Source organism: Temnothorax longispinosus, chromosome 5 (assembly GCF_030848805.1).
Source record: "Temnothorax longispinosus isolate EJ_2023e chromosome 5, Tlon_JGU_v1, whole genome shotgun sequence".
Taxonomy (NCBI): domain Eukaryota; kingdom Metazoa; phylum Arthropoda; class Insecta; order Hymenoptera; family Formicidae; genus Temnothorax; species Temnothorax longispinosus.
In genome coordinates this window covers 23,483,308-23,499,300 of record NC_092362.1, presented here as the reverse complement: position 1 = coordinate 23,499,300, position 15,993 = coordinate 23,483,308, and the positions used below count along the sequence as shown (strand labels likewise).

The 15,993-nt window shown below is 33.5% G+C and overlaps 1 protein-coding gene and 1 pseudogene across 1 annotated transcript; both read right to left on the bottom strand.

Moving 5' to 3' along the window:
* Positions 1-5,034: 5,034 nt before the first annotated feature.
* On the bottom strand, positions 5,035-8,349 carry LOC139812692 (cytochrome P450 9e2-like; annotated as a pseudogene).
* A 3,054-nt stretch (positions 8,350-11,403) lies between these two features.
* On the bottom strand, positions 11,404-14,246 carry LOC139812691 (cytochrome P450 9e2-like). The gene has a single exon (XM_071777734.1). The coding sequence runs from the start codon at positions 14,241-14,243 to the stop codon at positions 12,657-12,659; it is 1,587 nt and encodes a 528-aa protein (XP_071633835.1). The 5' UTR covers positions 14,244-14,246; the 3' UTR covers positions 11,404-12,656.
* Positions 14,247-15,993: the final 1,747 nt, after the last annotated feature.

Genomic DNA, 15,993 nt, shown 5'->3' with positions numbered 1-15,993 from the left:
CTTATATATATATATAGAATCAGAATTTCTATAAAAATTTTTAGATTTTCTCAGAATTTTACACGAATTGGAACGTTTTTCAAAAAAACTCAGAATCAAAATAAGAATAAAATATTTCCCGCCAATACATTGCATCATTGTAGAAATCTTAAATAAATATGAGAAAATCTGCAATCAATTTATCAGAAAAATTTACATGCATATACGGATACTGAAATATTTCGAAAATCATCAATTATTTCTGAAAGTATCTTTTTTCGAGAAATTTTATTTATTTTTTCAGAATTTTTCGTAAGAGTTCCAATTCTTACAAAATTTCTAAGAAAATATGAGAACATTTTTTACCAGGGTAAATGTTTATAACAGTTGATATTCCTGCATAAAAGCCAAAAGACTACAAAATGCTATCAATTAATTTAATATTATAATTAATTTAATAATGTACGTGTTATTTTTATATATTTATTCATTGTTAACTTAATTTAGCTTTATTTGCAAATGAGATTTGTATTCCCCACATTGCTACACCATCTATTTCGATAAAAATGTCACGCCTGGCACGCGGCGGTGATTGTCTGCTAAAACGCCATCAATGCCGCAGATTCGTCAGCTGTCAGTTAAACGCTTGAAATTCCATTTGAGCCGGAAACCGTTCTCGCGCTACGCTCCGAGAGGGCTCGGTCGCAGTTTCGGTTACTTTTCGCCAAACCGCATCGGCGACCGACCCTCCATTAATCGATTCCTCGTGTGTGTGTCTCGACTGTCTATATAGTCTATACTGTCCTATAATTCCGCGTCGCGGTTTCGTGCAGGACTCTGCGGCAAAACTTCTTCCGCAACATTGGAAACCTTTTCTACTCCTAATTTTCGGTGATGACGATGAGGGGGTGGGACGACGCGCGGGGTGCTATCATCCGATAGAGGCGCATCAGGGAATAAATGGTTGTTGAATGAACGCCTCGGCCGAATAGATATTCCAGGCTCCTGAATATATATTTTAGTTACGATGAAATCGGATTTTTCGCTCGTTCAAACAGCAGCCGAAGCAAACGGAAATCGATGAAAATATACATGACAGAGATAATAGTATCCGCTGGAAGAGTTTTTCGCTCGATTTTCCTGTAATTTTTTTTACACCGTGTGTTGCTTTTTCTCTTTCCTTTTTGCTTATTACTTGTATGAAAGGAATTATTTATAGAGAGGGACCGATGGTTACCCAAATATTTATTATGCGTGCAAATTTTTTTTCTCGTCCAACGAAACGCAAAGAAAACAAAAATAGATGAATATTTGCTTAACTATTTAATGTATAATCAAAGAACTCAAAGCAATGCGGATGAAGCAAAACATTTTTTATTGATCGTAATAGATTAATTCATTTACGGATATTCCGTTCTTATATTTTTAATTGCACAGGTTTACGTTACTTACGCATTCATCCTCTTCATGAACAAAATGCTTTATATTGAGCGAAAAAAGAAAGACTGGAAATCGAAGTCGAGCGTCCGGAAACAAAGCGTTCGTTAATCAACGTTTTAACGATATCCGATTTAGGAAAATGTATCGCGGCGTAATTCATCTTTTTATTTGTCGATTCTCATCCGGTACTATTTCTTTCCCGGGTCCCCGATACATCCCGGAGGGGTTTGATTTAAATTGGAGCACGGAGCGACATTTCAAGTGGGGATAATGTATATTAAATATATGACGTCTGTATTGGTTTTACGATGTCATTAGTAACGATTCCCTTTACGACCTGTTTCTGAGTTATAAATTACTGGTCGGGATACACGATGGTAGAGAGAAACAGTGTAATTAGCGTTACTGTGCCGCGCGTACCCGGATATATATGCCGAGGTATAATTGGTCCGCGCACGATCACACACAAAACTTGCCTCATCCATTTTGTACTCTAACATCGCGAGCATAAGTCTTGTGATCTCGTGGATCTTCAAAAGGGCTTCGTTTAAATTTATCTTTTACGTCCGTTTCCGTGCGTTTAACGTTATATATAATACGCAGACATTAGAGAATTATGTAATATTAAAATTACATTATCAGAGAGATCGCATAATGATTTTAACTGTATGACCAGAATACATAAATATTGTAGAAATAAAATGCAATGTACATTTCTGAGAGCTGCAGTTACTCTTTTGCCTTATCATTACAGTATATCATTTAGAGCTGGTTGTTCCAGCCTGTTGGTAAACTACCTAATAGTTAAATCATATGTATGTCTTTGTTTATCCTTTACATTGGACAAAGATAGACATGTGATTTAACTATCAGGTAGCTTACCAATAGGTTGGAACAACCGGCCCTTAATGAGACATTTTAAACCATCGAGGAAGAGTAAATAACATATATAATATGCATCGCTTTAAAAGCAGACATAGTGGTACATTTCGACCGTATGAAATAATAGAACTCAAACTCTTTAATACGAAATAGTGTAAACGCGTAACGTAATTTTCCTTCGAATTTACACAAAAGTCTGCAAGTCTGCAAGTCTGCAAGTTGATGCAAAAATCTCTATTTCAAATAAATTCAACACTACTAAAATAAGAATTGACCTAAATAACTATATGCTGAAAAAATAACGAAACATAGAAATAATAAAGTACGATTAAAAAGTGTATTGTTACAGTACGATTAATATATCAAATTAATAGTATTGTATTCTTCAATTCTTATTGCTATTTTTTCACAGGAGCGTAGGAGGTGATCGGTCTTTCTGATTTTTCGATGTTAACGATATATCTTATTTGTAGAGAAACGCCATTCGGATAAAAGTAAACGATGAACTCGTAACGAGACGGAAATCGTTCTCCATTGAAATTCTTCAACCTTGTGCCAACAATAATCCCGGTGTCGTTCGATCGACGGACACCTATTCTCGTGCATGAAATTTCGCCCGAAACGCAAATTTTCGCTCCATTCGATCGAAGCGTGGTAAATCGCTGGAGTTTAAGTCATACGTATACCGCACATTTCCTGCAAGCACAATTCCATATAAGTTGTCAGCCGCAGGCAGCAGCTGGTGGCTTCCAAGTGAAATTATAGAAAGTTGAATGCCATCGGGTATGTCCGGAAATATCATGTTCTCCCACGAACCATTAACACTACGTTTATTTGTCCATTGATGCACCCACTGTGTTGGTGTTGGTTGACGGTTGACACGACTGTGTGAAACGATAGAGCCAAAGAAAAAATACGTAAAAATGTATACCGTACAGAATCTAGCCGAGAGTATATCCTTGCTTACAATTCAAGATGTAATTGGTAATGGAATATATGGCTCAAATTTATTCGAAAAATGTTTTGGAATAAAAATTTAAAGGATTACAATTAAAGCAGACGATAGTTTGTGCTTTTGATTAAAGCACAGAATACTCTGTATTTATGCTTTCTACTATTCTCTGCTTTAACAAAGATTATAAGTGAACATGTAATGTCCCGAAAAATCAAAATTACAAAAAATGAAAACTATGACAATGTGCCGAAAGGGCATAATCTCGAAATCTTAGAAACGTGACAATGTGCACCGAAATGTCATTTTCCAGAAATCTTAGAAATGAGACAATGTCCCGAAAAGTTATACCGTTTAATCGTATATATACTTCGATGTATCATTTATAATTGCCGAAATATATACGATAAATGTTTAATGAAAATAAAAAGTCGCTCGGCGCACATAATTTCGTTAAGATCTTGCGCGCTTTCTCGTCTTAGTAATCAAAACTGAAAAATTGCCAATATTAATAATGATTAATTCCAATAGCGCAGATTTTAAACTAACGAGTGCTTATTGAATCGTCTTTCTATCGTTTGCGATTACCGAGATATAAGCGTTTAAAGTAAATAAAAAATCGCTTGACGCCCGAATCTTTAAGATTTTGCGCGCTTTTTCATCTTAATAAACGGAAATAAATAATTGCCAATAATAAAAATGAGCAATTCTAATAGAGTAGAGCACGATCTAAAAAGTGCTTTTTGAATCATCTTTCTGTCTTTTACGATTGCTGAGATATAAACGTTTTAATGAAAATGATGAATGCGGCGAGGCGCGCGATTCTTCTGGCCAGCTCGCGCGTTATTGCTTTAATAAACGAAAGTGATTGCGAGTAATACAATTGGGTAATGCCAATAGGGCAAAGTACGAAGTACAAAGTCTTTTTTTAATCATTTTTCTATCATTTACGGTTGCCGAGATATAAGCGTTTTATGACAGTCCAGAAATCGTTTGGCGCCCGATCTTTACGGCACGCGCGCGCTTTATCATGTTAAATAAACGGAAGGACTCCAGGTAGCAAGATGACGTCCAAAGACGTCTTAATGACGTCTGTAACGTCATTAAGACGGAATTAATACGTCATTTGACGTCACTCTGTTACCTGGGACGTAATTGTTTATAGTAACAAAATCGAGATATTCCAATAGCGCAGAGTATAAACTAAACAGTCCTTTTTAAATCATCAGATATTTGCGATAAACGATAGGGAAGACTTTCTCACGCCAAGCCAACGACAGGCACAAACACGATAACTGGTGCCCCTTGATTTGACTGTGGTTTCTGGTAGTATTTTTTACGCTGAACAAAGAATTATATAAGTCTTATAGAGCTAACTGCTTTAGTTTTCGAGATATGCAGTATTAAAGCTCAAAATAAATATAATCTTGGTAAATATATGTTTAGATTAAGGGCGACCTCACCGATTTCAATGACCTTGATATATGTTGTCAAGGTCATGACCCCGAGTGACCTTCAGAAGGTTTTAGCCGTCGCTCGTTATTTGTTAAAAAGTTATTAACAAAAAAAAGTTTGGAAAATATAGCAGCTATTTTGAGTATTGGGAGGGATAAATAACTAATATATATGTTGAAATAGTTCACGCATATACTTTCCATGCGAAACGAGGTGCCACATAGGTTCGTAGCGTGCTTTAAACAATTAAATGTTTTTAAAGCTTACTCTCGAAACGGCAAACAGGAAAAATTACGAAAGTGGATGGTTGGAGAATTACGTCAGTGTTGTGTGTAGGTAAGTAAGAATTTTTTTTTTAATAAAAATGTATGTGTACAATTTAAGCGTATTTCAAATATTTTTGTTGTTACAAAAAATTTTACATTCCACAGAGGACTATTATGGCTCAGAGGCAGGCGGAAGAGGTCGGGAGGAGCTTGTGATTATAAAAATAATATAATTTTTTTTACATAAAACATATCTTTTACACTCCAAATTCGTCTTTTCTTATTCAGAAATTCTTTTTCTGGCATTCTTAAAGTCCTTTTGTACTATTTAAAATTTCAAATTTAAGGCGACAAAATTAAGTATTCCTATTTAATTAATAATTATCTCATATTTTTTCTCATTCGCACTACTTTTAACTTTAATTTGCGCGCTAAAACATTAAATTTCGTCAATTTGTTCGTGAGTTATAATTTTTTAAATAAAACAAAGTTACTGAACGTTAAACTAATATATAGTAATTATTAAATAAGATTTATATTAAATATCGAGCAAACGTTTTCATCATTTTAAAGTATTTTAAATTTCTGCAGTGTAATTACATTTTCTACTACATATCTTTATTTCAGAAGTTAATTAAAACTTACTTCTCAACCAAACAAAAATATTTTATAACATTTTCCAAGGGACACAATATAGAAATATGATTAAATTATGTTAAAAAAGTAATTGATAAATAAGTATCTAACGGATATATAAACGTACCAATGACAAGATCACTGTCAATAGATGGGAAACTGGCAATGACACAATTAAACTTCAGCATTTATATGGGGTAAACTGAAACAACCAAATAGATATAAAATTCAATGTTCTCTCTATTTACTCTGATTATTTTCTGATGGAATATAATAGTTATTTGTGTAACAAGTGCTGTAAGTTGGAAATTGAACGTGCGGAGTGGACGCACGAGCCGGAGGCGAGTGCGATCACCCGCACGTCCAATTTTCAACTTAACACACGTGTTACACACCCTATTTTATATTACAAGTGCGTAGAAAGTGGTCCATTGGCATGTCACGCGCGTAATGTGCCACTTTCCACGCTCGTGTGATGTAAAATAATTTTCCGCATTTTTAGAACTTTTACTAAGGTATCATATAAGATATTATAATTTTAAAGATATTAAAAATGTTATAATTAAAATATGAAAAAGTGCGCATACGATACGTACATAATGCGTATATCGCACCAACCAACGGTTAATAATACGATTAAATTTTCTTAATAAATGTGATGTATAACGTCAAATGCATAATTTTACAACAAATTACAAATAAATCTGAACTAAAAGTAAAAGTAATTTGAACTAATAAGAAACGAAATTGTCTTAAAAGTAAAAAAATGCAATAGACAGTCGCGTAATAAAACTATTTACTCTTATATAACGAATTAACGATATCGTCTCTATTACCTCTACTGTGCTATTGGATGACAAGTTGAAGTTATAGATAAGTCCTTAAAAATGATCAGCACGTCTCGCGAGTAGACTCGCGAGTGACAATGCTTATCAATTTTTTCATTTCCTTTAGCAAAAACAATTATTTGATTTATGCATAAGATGACAATATTGCGCAAATTTTATTGTACACTTTTAATCATCTTTAAAAGCATTAAATGTTTTGCAAGTTAAAAATGCCATAATATTTTGACGAACACAACTATTCCGTAGAATTATGTACAAGATTTTCGCACAAGAGTTTCGCACAAGATTTTCATGTTTCTCTTTTCTCCAAGCCAATCCAGAATCCGCCATCAGGGGCCAGTGAAAACCCCTTTTTATAATGTACAATTGGTTCGACGGTTTTTTCTACAGTCTTCAAAGTAAACTTTTGTAAAAGATGAGCTATCAGAATCTTAGTCTCCATAAGAGCAAATCGATTCCCGATACACTTTCTAGGCCCGTGACCGAATGGTAGATAAGTGTATGGTAAAATATTGTCCTTGTTCTCCTCGCTGAACCTTTCGGGATCGAACTTATCCGGGTTCGGAAAATATTTTGGATCGCGATGTAAAGCATAAACGGGAAATATCAATATATTGTCAGGTTTGATGATCACATTTTTGCTGCCTGGTTGTGACGGAGGTAGTTGGTATTCCTTAACGCAAAGTCTATCGGTGAGGATCGTTGGTGGATACATTCTGAGAGTCTCGGAAATCACCATGTCCATGTAAGACATCTTCGATAGCGACTCGTAAGAAATCTCATCGTTTCCTTCGGTAAGATGCTGCAAGATCTCCTCGCGCAGGCGATCCTGAATATCTTGATTAACCGCCAGCTCGTGAGCAGCGAAACACATCAGGGTCGAGGAGGTATCGAAACCAGCGAAGAAAAAGATGAAAGCTTGCGAAACGATGTCGTTTAATGTCATTTTCGGTACACTGGCACTGTCCTTGTTCCGAGCCTGCATTAGCAAATGAATTAAATCTGGTCTGACAATATCTTGTGTTTCTCGCGCTCTAATGGTTTCCTCTACGATTTTCTTAAAAAACTTGGACGTGGCCGACGGGAAAAGAGTTAGATCTATTAATTTAGCGAGCCGTGGACACGCGCGTAAAAATATAATCTTAACAAATGCTAGTGGTCCGGAAATAAATTTGGAAGTCTCTATTCCTCTTGTATAGAACTCATTGTCTCGATCTTTCATAGAATTCACACTTATGCCAAAAGCTGCCGTAGCAATTACGTCATTGGTGTATCGGCTAAAGGCCGCCTTTGTGTCGACCTCCTGACAGAGCTCCGGATGGTCGACCAAATAATTGACGAAGTCGTGAGAACATTCCGATATCAAATCGAACATGAACTTCATTTTGCTGGCGGTGAAAGAGGGACTCAGTGTATTCCTCATTTCTTTCCAATGATCTCCGCGCAAGAAGGCGATGTTTTTGCCAAACAGCGGTTCTACGCTTTCGTCAACGAAGCTGAGATGATCCGGAAAATGTTCAAAATTTTTCACCATGATGTCTTTAATCAGCTCGGGGTCGCGCAAAATAATGGCAGGCGTAAAAAAATTCACCCCTCCAACATATTTAGCGTTTGGAAAGAAACGGTATATACATATTGGCAATAATCGGCCAATGGGATGTAGCCTATAAACACTTTCGAAACTGTTATAAAAGACGATAGCGAATTTGGCAGGTAAGGTAGGCCCTTATTCCTCCAGTAAAAATACGCGTGATGCAGCACAGAAAGAATTTTCAGAACGCCGATGACGACTAGAGTAGTCAGCAACAACACGAAGGTCGAAACCATCGTGATGCGATGAGATAACAGACTAACGAGATGCTTCGTCGGACGCGACGTAGAACGTTATAAATACGTGTAGCGCATTTTACGCATGTACGTATACCTATATATGTAAGAAAACCAAGATAGGAAGGGGGAGAAACGCTTCTTGGACTTGAAATCATTGCGATGATACTTGTCGCATCCATAATCACACAAGATAAGCTGTGCGATTAAATGCGCACAACAACAGATTTTAATATATATCGTGACTTATATCAAAAGTTATTTATTATTATAATTTTATATTAAAAAAGTCTATCTCATATTTTTTCATTAAAATTAGATTTTAATACGAAAAATGTCTGATGATTAAATAATTGACATTAATTCATCATGTGCTTGTTACGCTTATACATATAAAATATTATGTGTAATATTAATATATACATATATTAAACACTACAGGCGCGCGCCGCACATTTAACTTTTTCACTATATTATTACACAAAACAACATTTTCGACAATATTTAATATTACTATTTTTTTAGTAATATGGTAGACCGGGGCACGTTGTCACATCGGCTTTATTTAAAAAACTAATAACCAGAGGGCACAGCCCCGTCATTCCCAAAACGTGTTAGTGTATGCCCATCTTTGGTGTGTTTACAGTGTTGAGATTGCTCCAGCCGTGTTGACGTAAAATCAACTTGAAAGTTTTTTGCGACCGTAAGTAAAATTTTATTGTCTAATATTCAACGTACTGGACATGAAGCTTATGTTTTTTCAGAATAGACCTTTATATTATCTTAAAGTATGTACTTTTACCTACCGCGTGCAATACCTAACCTTATGAATATCTCAAACGTGTCGGCCATGAGGCTGTTTGAAATAAAAAAATGCCCTCGGGGCACGTTGTCACGAATTTGATGGGAATCTATTGCGAATCTTCGGATGACGATAACGAGTAAAAATATTTTATGTTTAATCACCGACATGATTATAAAAGAAAAAATGTGTATCAATAAGTTGCGCATTCGAGTGGAATTTTTGTATTTAGATTAAGACGAAAACTTCGTGCTTTTTGTACTTTTTTGAAATAAAATAAATGTTTCTGTGAAGGATTTTACTTTTTTACATTGCAGCGTACTATAATATATTGATATTTACGTTGAATACAGTTTGGATAACATTTTGCATGCAATTACATTTGATGTGACAACGTGCCCCGGTCACGGGGCAAGTTGTCACAAGCGACCTGTCGTTATTTATTGTTATGTAACAACTGTAGAGTAACAATCACACAAAATTCGATACTGTCCAATTGAAGCTGAGGGTTTACTCGAAATTTTGGCATATCAAAGTACTCTTAAATATTGAATGTAAAAAATACAAAAAATATTGAACCAAATGTGTGACAACGTGCTCCGGTCTACCCTACCACATTAAGAAAAATGTAATTACGGTATATAACAACATGACTTTTAAATGATTATATACAAACAAATCTTTTTATTTAAATTGATTTTATGTCTCGCAAAGATATAAATACATTTTTATTAATTAATTAAAAGTCTCAAAAAATGAATTTAATAATTAATTAAAAGCCTTGAAAAATAAAAAGAAAGAAACTATACATATAATATATAAAATTTTTAACAGGCGATATATTATCATTATATTATCTCTTTGATTACAAAGGTAAATTTTTAACTTCGTCTGCTTCCTTTTTTCTTGTTCGTCATCTTTAACTTTGTCGTCACATTTAATCACGGAGAAAAGAAATTATAAAGAAACATGCTATCTTTTATCATCGACGATTTACGCATAATATAAGTTTAATTATTATTTCAAGGGTTACCTCCTTCTCTTCCTCTCTCCTCTTTCTCTTCCTTTTTTTCTCTGTTTCCTTCTTTTTCTTTTTCTCTGTCTGTCTCATATTTTATACTTTACATATTTTATAAAAAAAATTACAAAATTCATAAATTTAATTATCTTCCAACATTATTTTGTATCTGACTTTAATATATTATTTCAAAATACTAAAAAATATCTTTTTTACTTTGACTTATAATTTTATTAATTTTTACCGATACTGCAAGTTTCAGTTTTTGTACATTATCAAAATTTTATATCCTGTTCCTTTCCAAGCTAATTAAAACTTAACATAAAGACAAATATTATAATGTGTAGTGTGTTAAAATAATTAGCAATAGACATAGCGTAAAAAACTATACTAATTTATCTCTAAACAATAACAAAGTCATTTACCTTATTAAATAGTAATTTTAACCTTTTCAATAAAAATTTGACACAAATAAGGACTACACAGAAAAACGCAAAGTATGATTTAAGAAATACTCTTTTTTTTTTCATTCTTTTCTTTACTTCCTTCTTTCTTTTTGTCGTTATTTTATTCCCTTTCTTAATTCTATCCAAATACTTTAAATTGTCATAGATAGATGTCTAAGATATAACCTTATCAGTCATCGTAAAACATTTGTACACAAAACATTTCATACGTAATGTCAATAGGGTGAAAACGAAAGCCACTTACTAAAAATAAAATGTTACACAAAGTATCATTTTTTATAAAAAATTAAGAATAAAGATTATAATAAAAACGTTTTGTAAAACTTATCTAAAATAAAATTTTGAATAAATACATCCAAGAAAAGTAGAGAAGTCTTTGTCGACGTAAAAGCAAGTGCTAAAATACTTAAACCTTTAAATTCTCGAATTGAATACTTAAATGCAAACAATTAATATTACACTGTTACTATTATATTTTATTAACTCCTTGATACACATAACTGTTAAAATATACAATGACAGCCGCTCATCACAAATTAGTAAATGCAATGAGAGAACCAATCAGCATCGCAGAAAAGCGTCAACAATAAAGCAAAGTTCACTAAACTTGAGATCAGTTTTCTCTATTCTGATTGATTAAATTTCAATCTAATCTCCAATCCCAATCCGTCTGATACAGGCTTCACACGGCTCTTTTTATGAATGGATAGTAAACAATCAAAATATTTTATTAAAATCATATACAAATAACAGATAAAAGAAGGAAGGAGGAGACTAGTATGCAAAGATACTTCAAAGAAAAAGAAAAATAGAAAAAAATATTCTCCTCAGTTACTCTATTATCATAATATTTTATTAACTTACTTGTCATACAATTTTATCTTATTTAGTAAAATTGTAGTGTATTTATAAACGGTGTGTTCTATTATTAAATTAAAAAAATGTATTAATTGCCACTAGGAAAATAGCAGATAAACAAAGTTACTAAACGTTAAACTAATATATAATAGTTATTAAATAAGATTAATATTAAATAAAGAGCAAACGTTTTCATCATTTTAAGATATTTTAAATTTGTGCAGTGTGATTATATTCTCCACTGTATATATTTTTTTCAGAAGTTAATTAAAACTGACTCCTCAAGCAAACAAAAATATTTTACAACATTTTCCAGGGGACACAATAAAAACATGATTAAATTAGACCAAAAAAGTAATTGATAAATAAGTAACAATCTACAAACCTACCAATAACAAGACCACTGTTAATAGAGAAGAAACTGGCAATAACACAATTAAACTTCAACATTTATATGAGGTAAACTGAAACAACTGAAAGAAATGCGCTTTGATGTTAAACTTATGATACAAATAGATACAAAATTCAATGTTCTCTCTTTTTACTCTGATTATTTTCTGAAGAAATATAAAATAATTTTCTGCATTTTTAGAACTTTTACTTTAGTATCATATAAGATATTACAATTTCAAAGATAATAAAAAATGTTATAATTAAAATATAAAAAATAAGTGCGCATATGATACGTACATAATGCGTATATCGCACCAATGGTTAATGATACAATTAAATTTTCTTAAAAAATAATATGTATAACGTCGAATGCTTAATTTTACAAAAAATTACAAAGAAATCTGAACTAAAAGTAAAAGTAATTGAAACGAAAATAAACAACGAAATTGTCTTAAAAGTAAAAAAATGCAATAGACGGTAGCGTAATTAAACTATTTACTCTTATATATAAAAAATTAACGATATCGTATCTCCATCACCTCTACTGTGCTATTGGACGACAAGTCGAAGTTTTACAAGTCATTAAAAATGATCTACACGACGAGTAAATTCGCGAGTCTTAAGCTACTGACAATGCTTATCAATTTTTTCATTTTCTTTTAGCAAAACCAATTATTCGATTTGTGCATTGGATGATAATAGAGCGCAAATAAATCTTATTGTACACTTTAATCATCTTTAAAAGCGTTGAATCTTTTGCAAGTTAAAAATGCGATAATATTTTTACGAACACAACTATACCGTATATAGAATTATGTTTTTGCACAAGATTTTCACGTTTCTCTCTTTTCCAAGCCAATCCAAAATCCGCCATCAGGGGCCAGCGAAAACTCCGCTTTATAATGTACAACTGGTTCGACGGTTTTTTCTACAGTCTTTAAAGTAAACTTTTGCAAAAGATGAGCTATCAGAATCTTAGTCTCCATAAGAGCAAATCGATTGCCGATACACTTTCTAGGCCCATGACCGAATGGTAGATAACTGTATGGTAAAATGTTGTCCTTGTTCTCCTCGCTAAACCTTTCGGGATCGAACTTATCCGGGTTCGGGAAATATTTTGGATCGCGATGTATAGCATAAACGGGAAACATCAATGTGTTGTTAGGTTTGACGATCACTTTTTTGCTGCCTGGTTGCGACGGAGGTAGTTCGTATTCCTTAACGCAAAGTCTATCGATGAGGACAAATGGTGGATACTTTCTGAGAGCTTCGGAAATCACCATGTCCATGTAAGACATTTTCGATAGCGACTCGTAAGAAATCTCATCGTTTCCTTTGGTAAGATGCTGCAAGATCTCCTCGCGCAGGCGATCCTGAACATCTTGATTAACCGCCAGCTCGTGAGCAGCAAAACACATCAAGGTCGAGGAGGTATCGAAACCAGCGAAGAAAAAGATGAAAGCTTGCGAAACGATGTCGTCCAATGTCATTTTCGGTACACTGGCACCTTCTTTGTCCCGAGCCTGCATTAGCAAATGAATCATATCTGGTCTGACGATATCTTGTATTTCTCGCTCTCTAATGGTTTCCCCTACGATCTTCTTAAAAAACTTGGACGTGGCCGACGGGAAAAAAGATAAACCTATTAATTTAGCCAACCGTGGACACACGCGTAAAAATATAAACTTAACAAGCGTTAGTAGTCCGGAAGTAAACGTGGTAGCCTCTATTCCTCTTGTATAGAACTCATTGTCCCGATCTTTCATAGAATTCACACTTATGCCAAAGGCTGCCGTAGCAATTACGTCATTGGTGTATCGTCTGAAGGCCGCCTTTGTGTCGACCTCCTGACAGAGCTCCGGATGGTCGACCAGATAATTGACGAAATCTTGAGAACATTTCGATATCAAATCGAACATGAACTTCATTTTGCTGGCGGTGAAAGAGGGACTTAGCGTAGTCCTCATTTCTTTCCAACGATCTCCGCGCAAGGAGAAGACGTTTTTGCCAAACAGCGGTTCTACGCTTTCGTCAACGAAGATGCGATGATCCGGAAAATGTTCAAAATCTTTCACCATGATGTCTCTAATCAGCTCAGGATCGCGCAAAAATATGGCAGGCGTAAAAAAATCCACTCCTCCAACATATTTAGCGTTTGGGAAGGAACGGTATATGTATTGGCAATAATCGGCTAATGGGATATAGCCCGCAAACACTTTCCAAACTGTTATAAAAGACGATATCGAATTTGGCAGGTAAGGTAGGCCCTTATTCCTCCAGTAAAAATACGCGTGATGCAGCACAGAAAGAATTTTCAGAACGCCGATGACGACTAGAGTAGTCAGCAACAACACGAAGGTCGAAACCATCGTGATGCGATGAGATAACAGACTAACGAGATGCTTCGTCGGACGCGACATAGGACATTATAAATACGTACGTGTAGCGCATTCTACGCATGTATGTATCTATATACGTAAGAAAACCGAGATAGGAAGGAGGAGAAACGCTTCTTGGACTCGGTATCATTGCGATGCGATGATACTTGTTGTATCGGAAATCACACAAGATAAGCTGTGCGATTAAATGCGCACAACAACAGATTCTTGACTTCTATCGAAAGTCATTCATTATTATAATTTTATTTTAAAAAAATCTATCTCCTATTTCCATATAAACTAAATTTTAATACGAAAAATTTCTGATAATTAAATAATTGAGATTAATTCATCATGTGCTTGTTACGCTTATGTATAATATATTACATGTATCATATGTATATAGTAAATTTAACATCTAAGGCCGTCATAAGATAGAATTTCGGTAAAAAATAAATAAATAAATAAATAATATATATATATATATATATATTATATATATATATATATATATATATATATATATATATATAAATGTACATAATAAAATAGTTATTTGTGTAACAAGTGTCGTAAGTGTAACACGAGCCGAAGGCGAGTGCGTAAACTCCGCACCCGGGAATTTTCATCTTTACACACGACTTACACTCCCTATTTTATGTTGCAAGTGCCTGGAAAGTGGTCTATCACGCACGCGTAGCGTGCTATTTTTTCGCTATAATTAATTGTACATTTAAAAAGAGATGTCGGGAGACACCACGCCAAATTTTTATACTTATTACATATATAGGTATTATATTACTTATTTTATTATTCGTACATATACATACACAAACACACACGCGCGCGCGCGCGTATATATTTAATATTAATATCGTAAAATAGGAAATATGATTAGATTTGGTGATAGAGCGTCTCCCGATTGCTCTTTTTAAATGTGCAATTAATTATAACATAAAAATAAAAAGTATATTTTATTATATAATATATATTACATTTTTAGAAAATTTTACCTTTTCATATTTTTTATTATTTTAAACTTTTTAAACCTGTTTTTTTATTTATTAATTTGAATTTTTTCTACCTGTTTTTTTTATCATTTATTTTTTTAACTTTATTTGTTTTTTATTATTATTTAACTTACTTTAGGCTGCAGTCGGGAGTCTAATTTTTTTAAACTAACTTTTTTTACTAGTTAATTTTTATAAGTTCTTGTTTTTTTTATTTTATAAATATGTGGTCTGTCCAAAAAGATTTTGAACTGTCTTTATAATTTTTGCGTCTACTTACAACTTATTCAGTCTTGTTTTCTTCGAAATATGTTCGGATTTACTCGCGATCCTAAAAATCGCGTGCCAGGATTGTTTCCAGAAGTGGAAACGGCAATAGGAGTGGTGTATCAACCGAGACGAAACATATTTCGAGGGAGACAAGACTCAATAAGTAGTAAGTTAACTTTCAAAAATTATAAAGCCAAAGTTTAAAATTTTTTTAAATAGGCTTTTTATGTGATATTTGTTGTTTGACCTGTTTCTAAGAAACTAACGTATCATATTATGTTATAATACATGCAGTAGTTAATTTTGAATACAATTACTGAACGATAATATCTCTCTTTCGCTTAGAAATAAAACTAAATTTGTTGAATAACATCTATTTTGGTAAGCAAACAACAAATTTTTCATCCACTCACTATTCTATCGAGAGACAGAGAGCTATAAGTATATATGATCCGAACGGAAAGAAATATCTCGAACGAGCATTGGTGAAGGAGCAAGGGCGGAACGTCTTG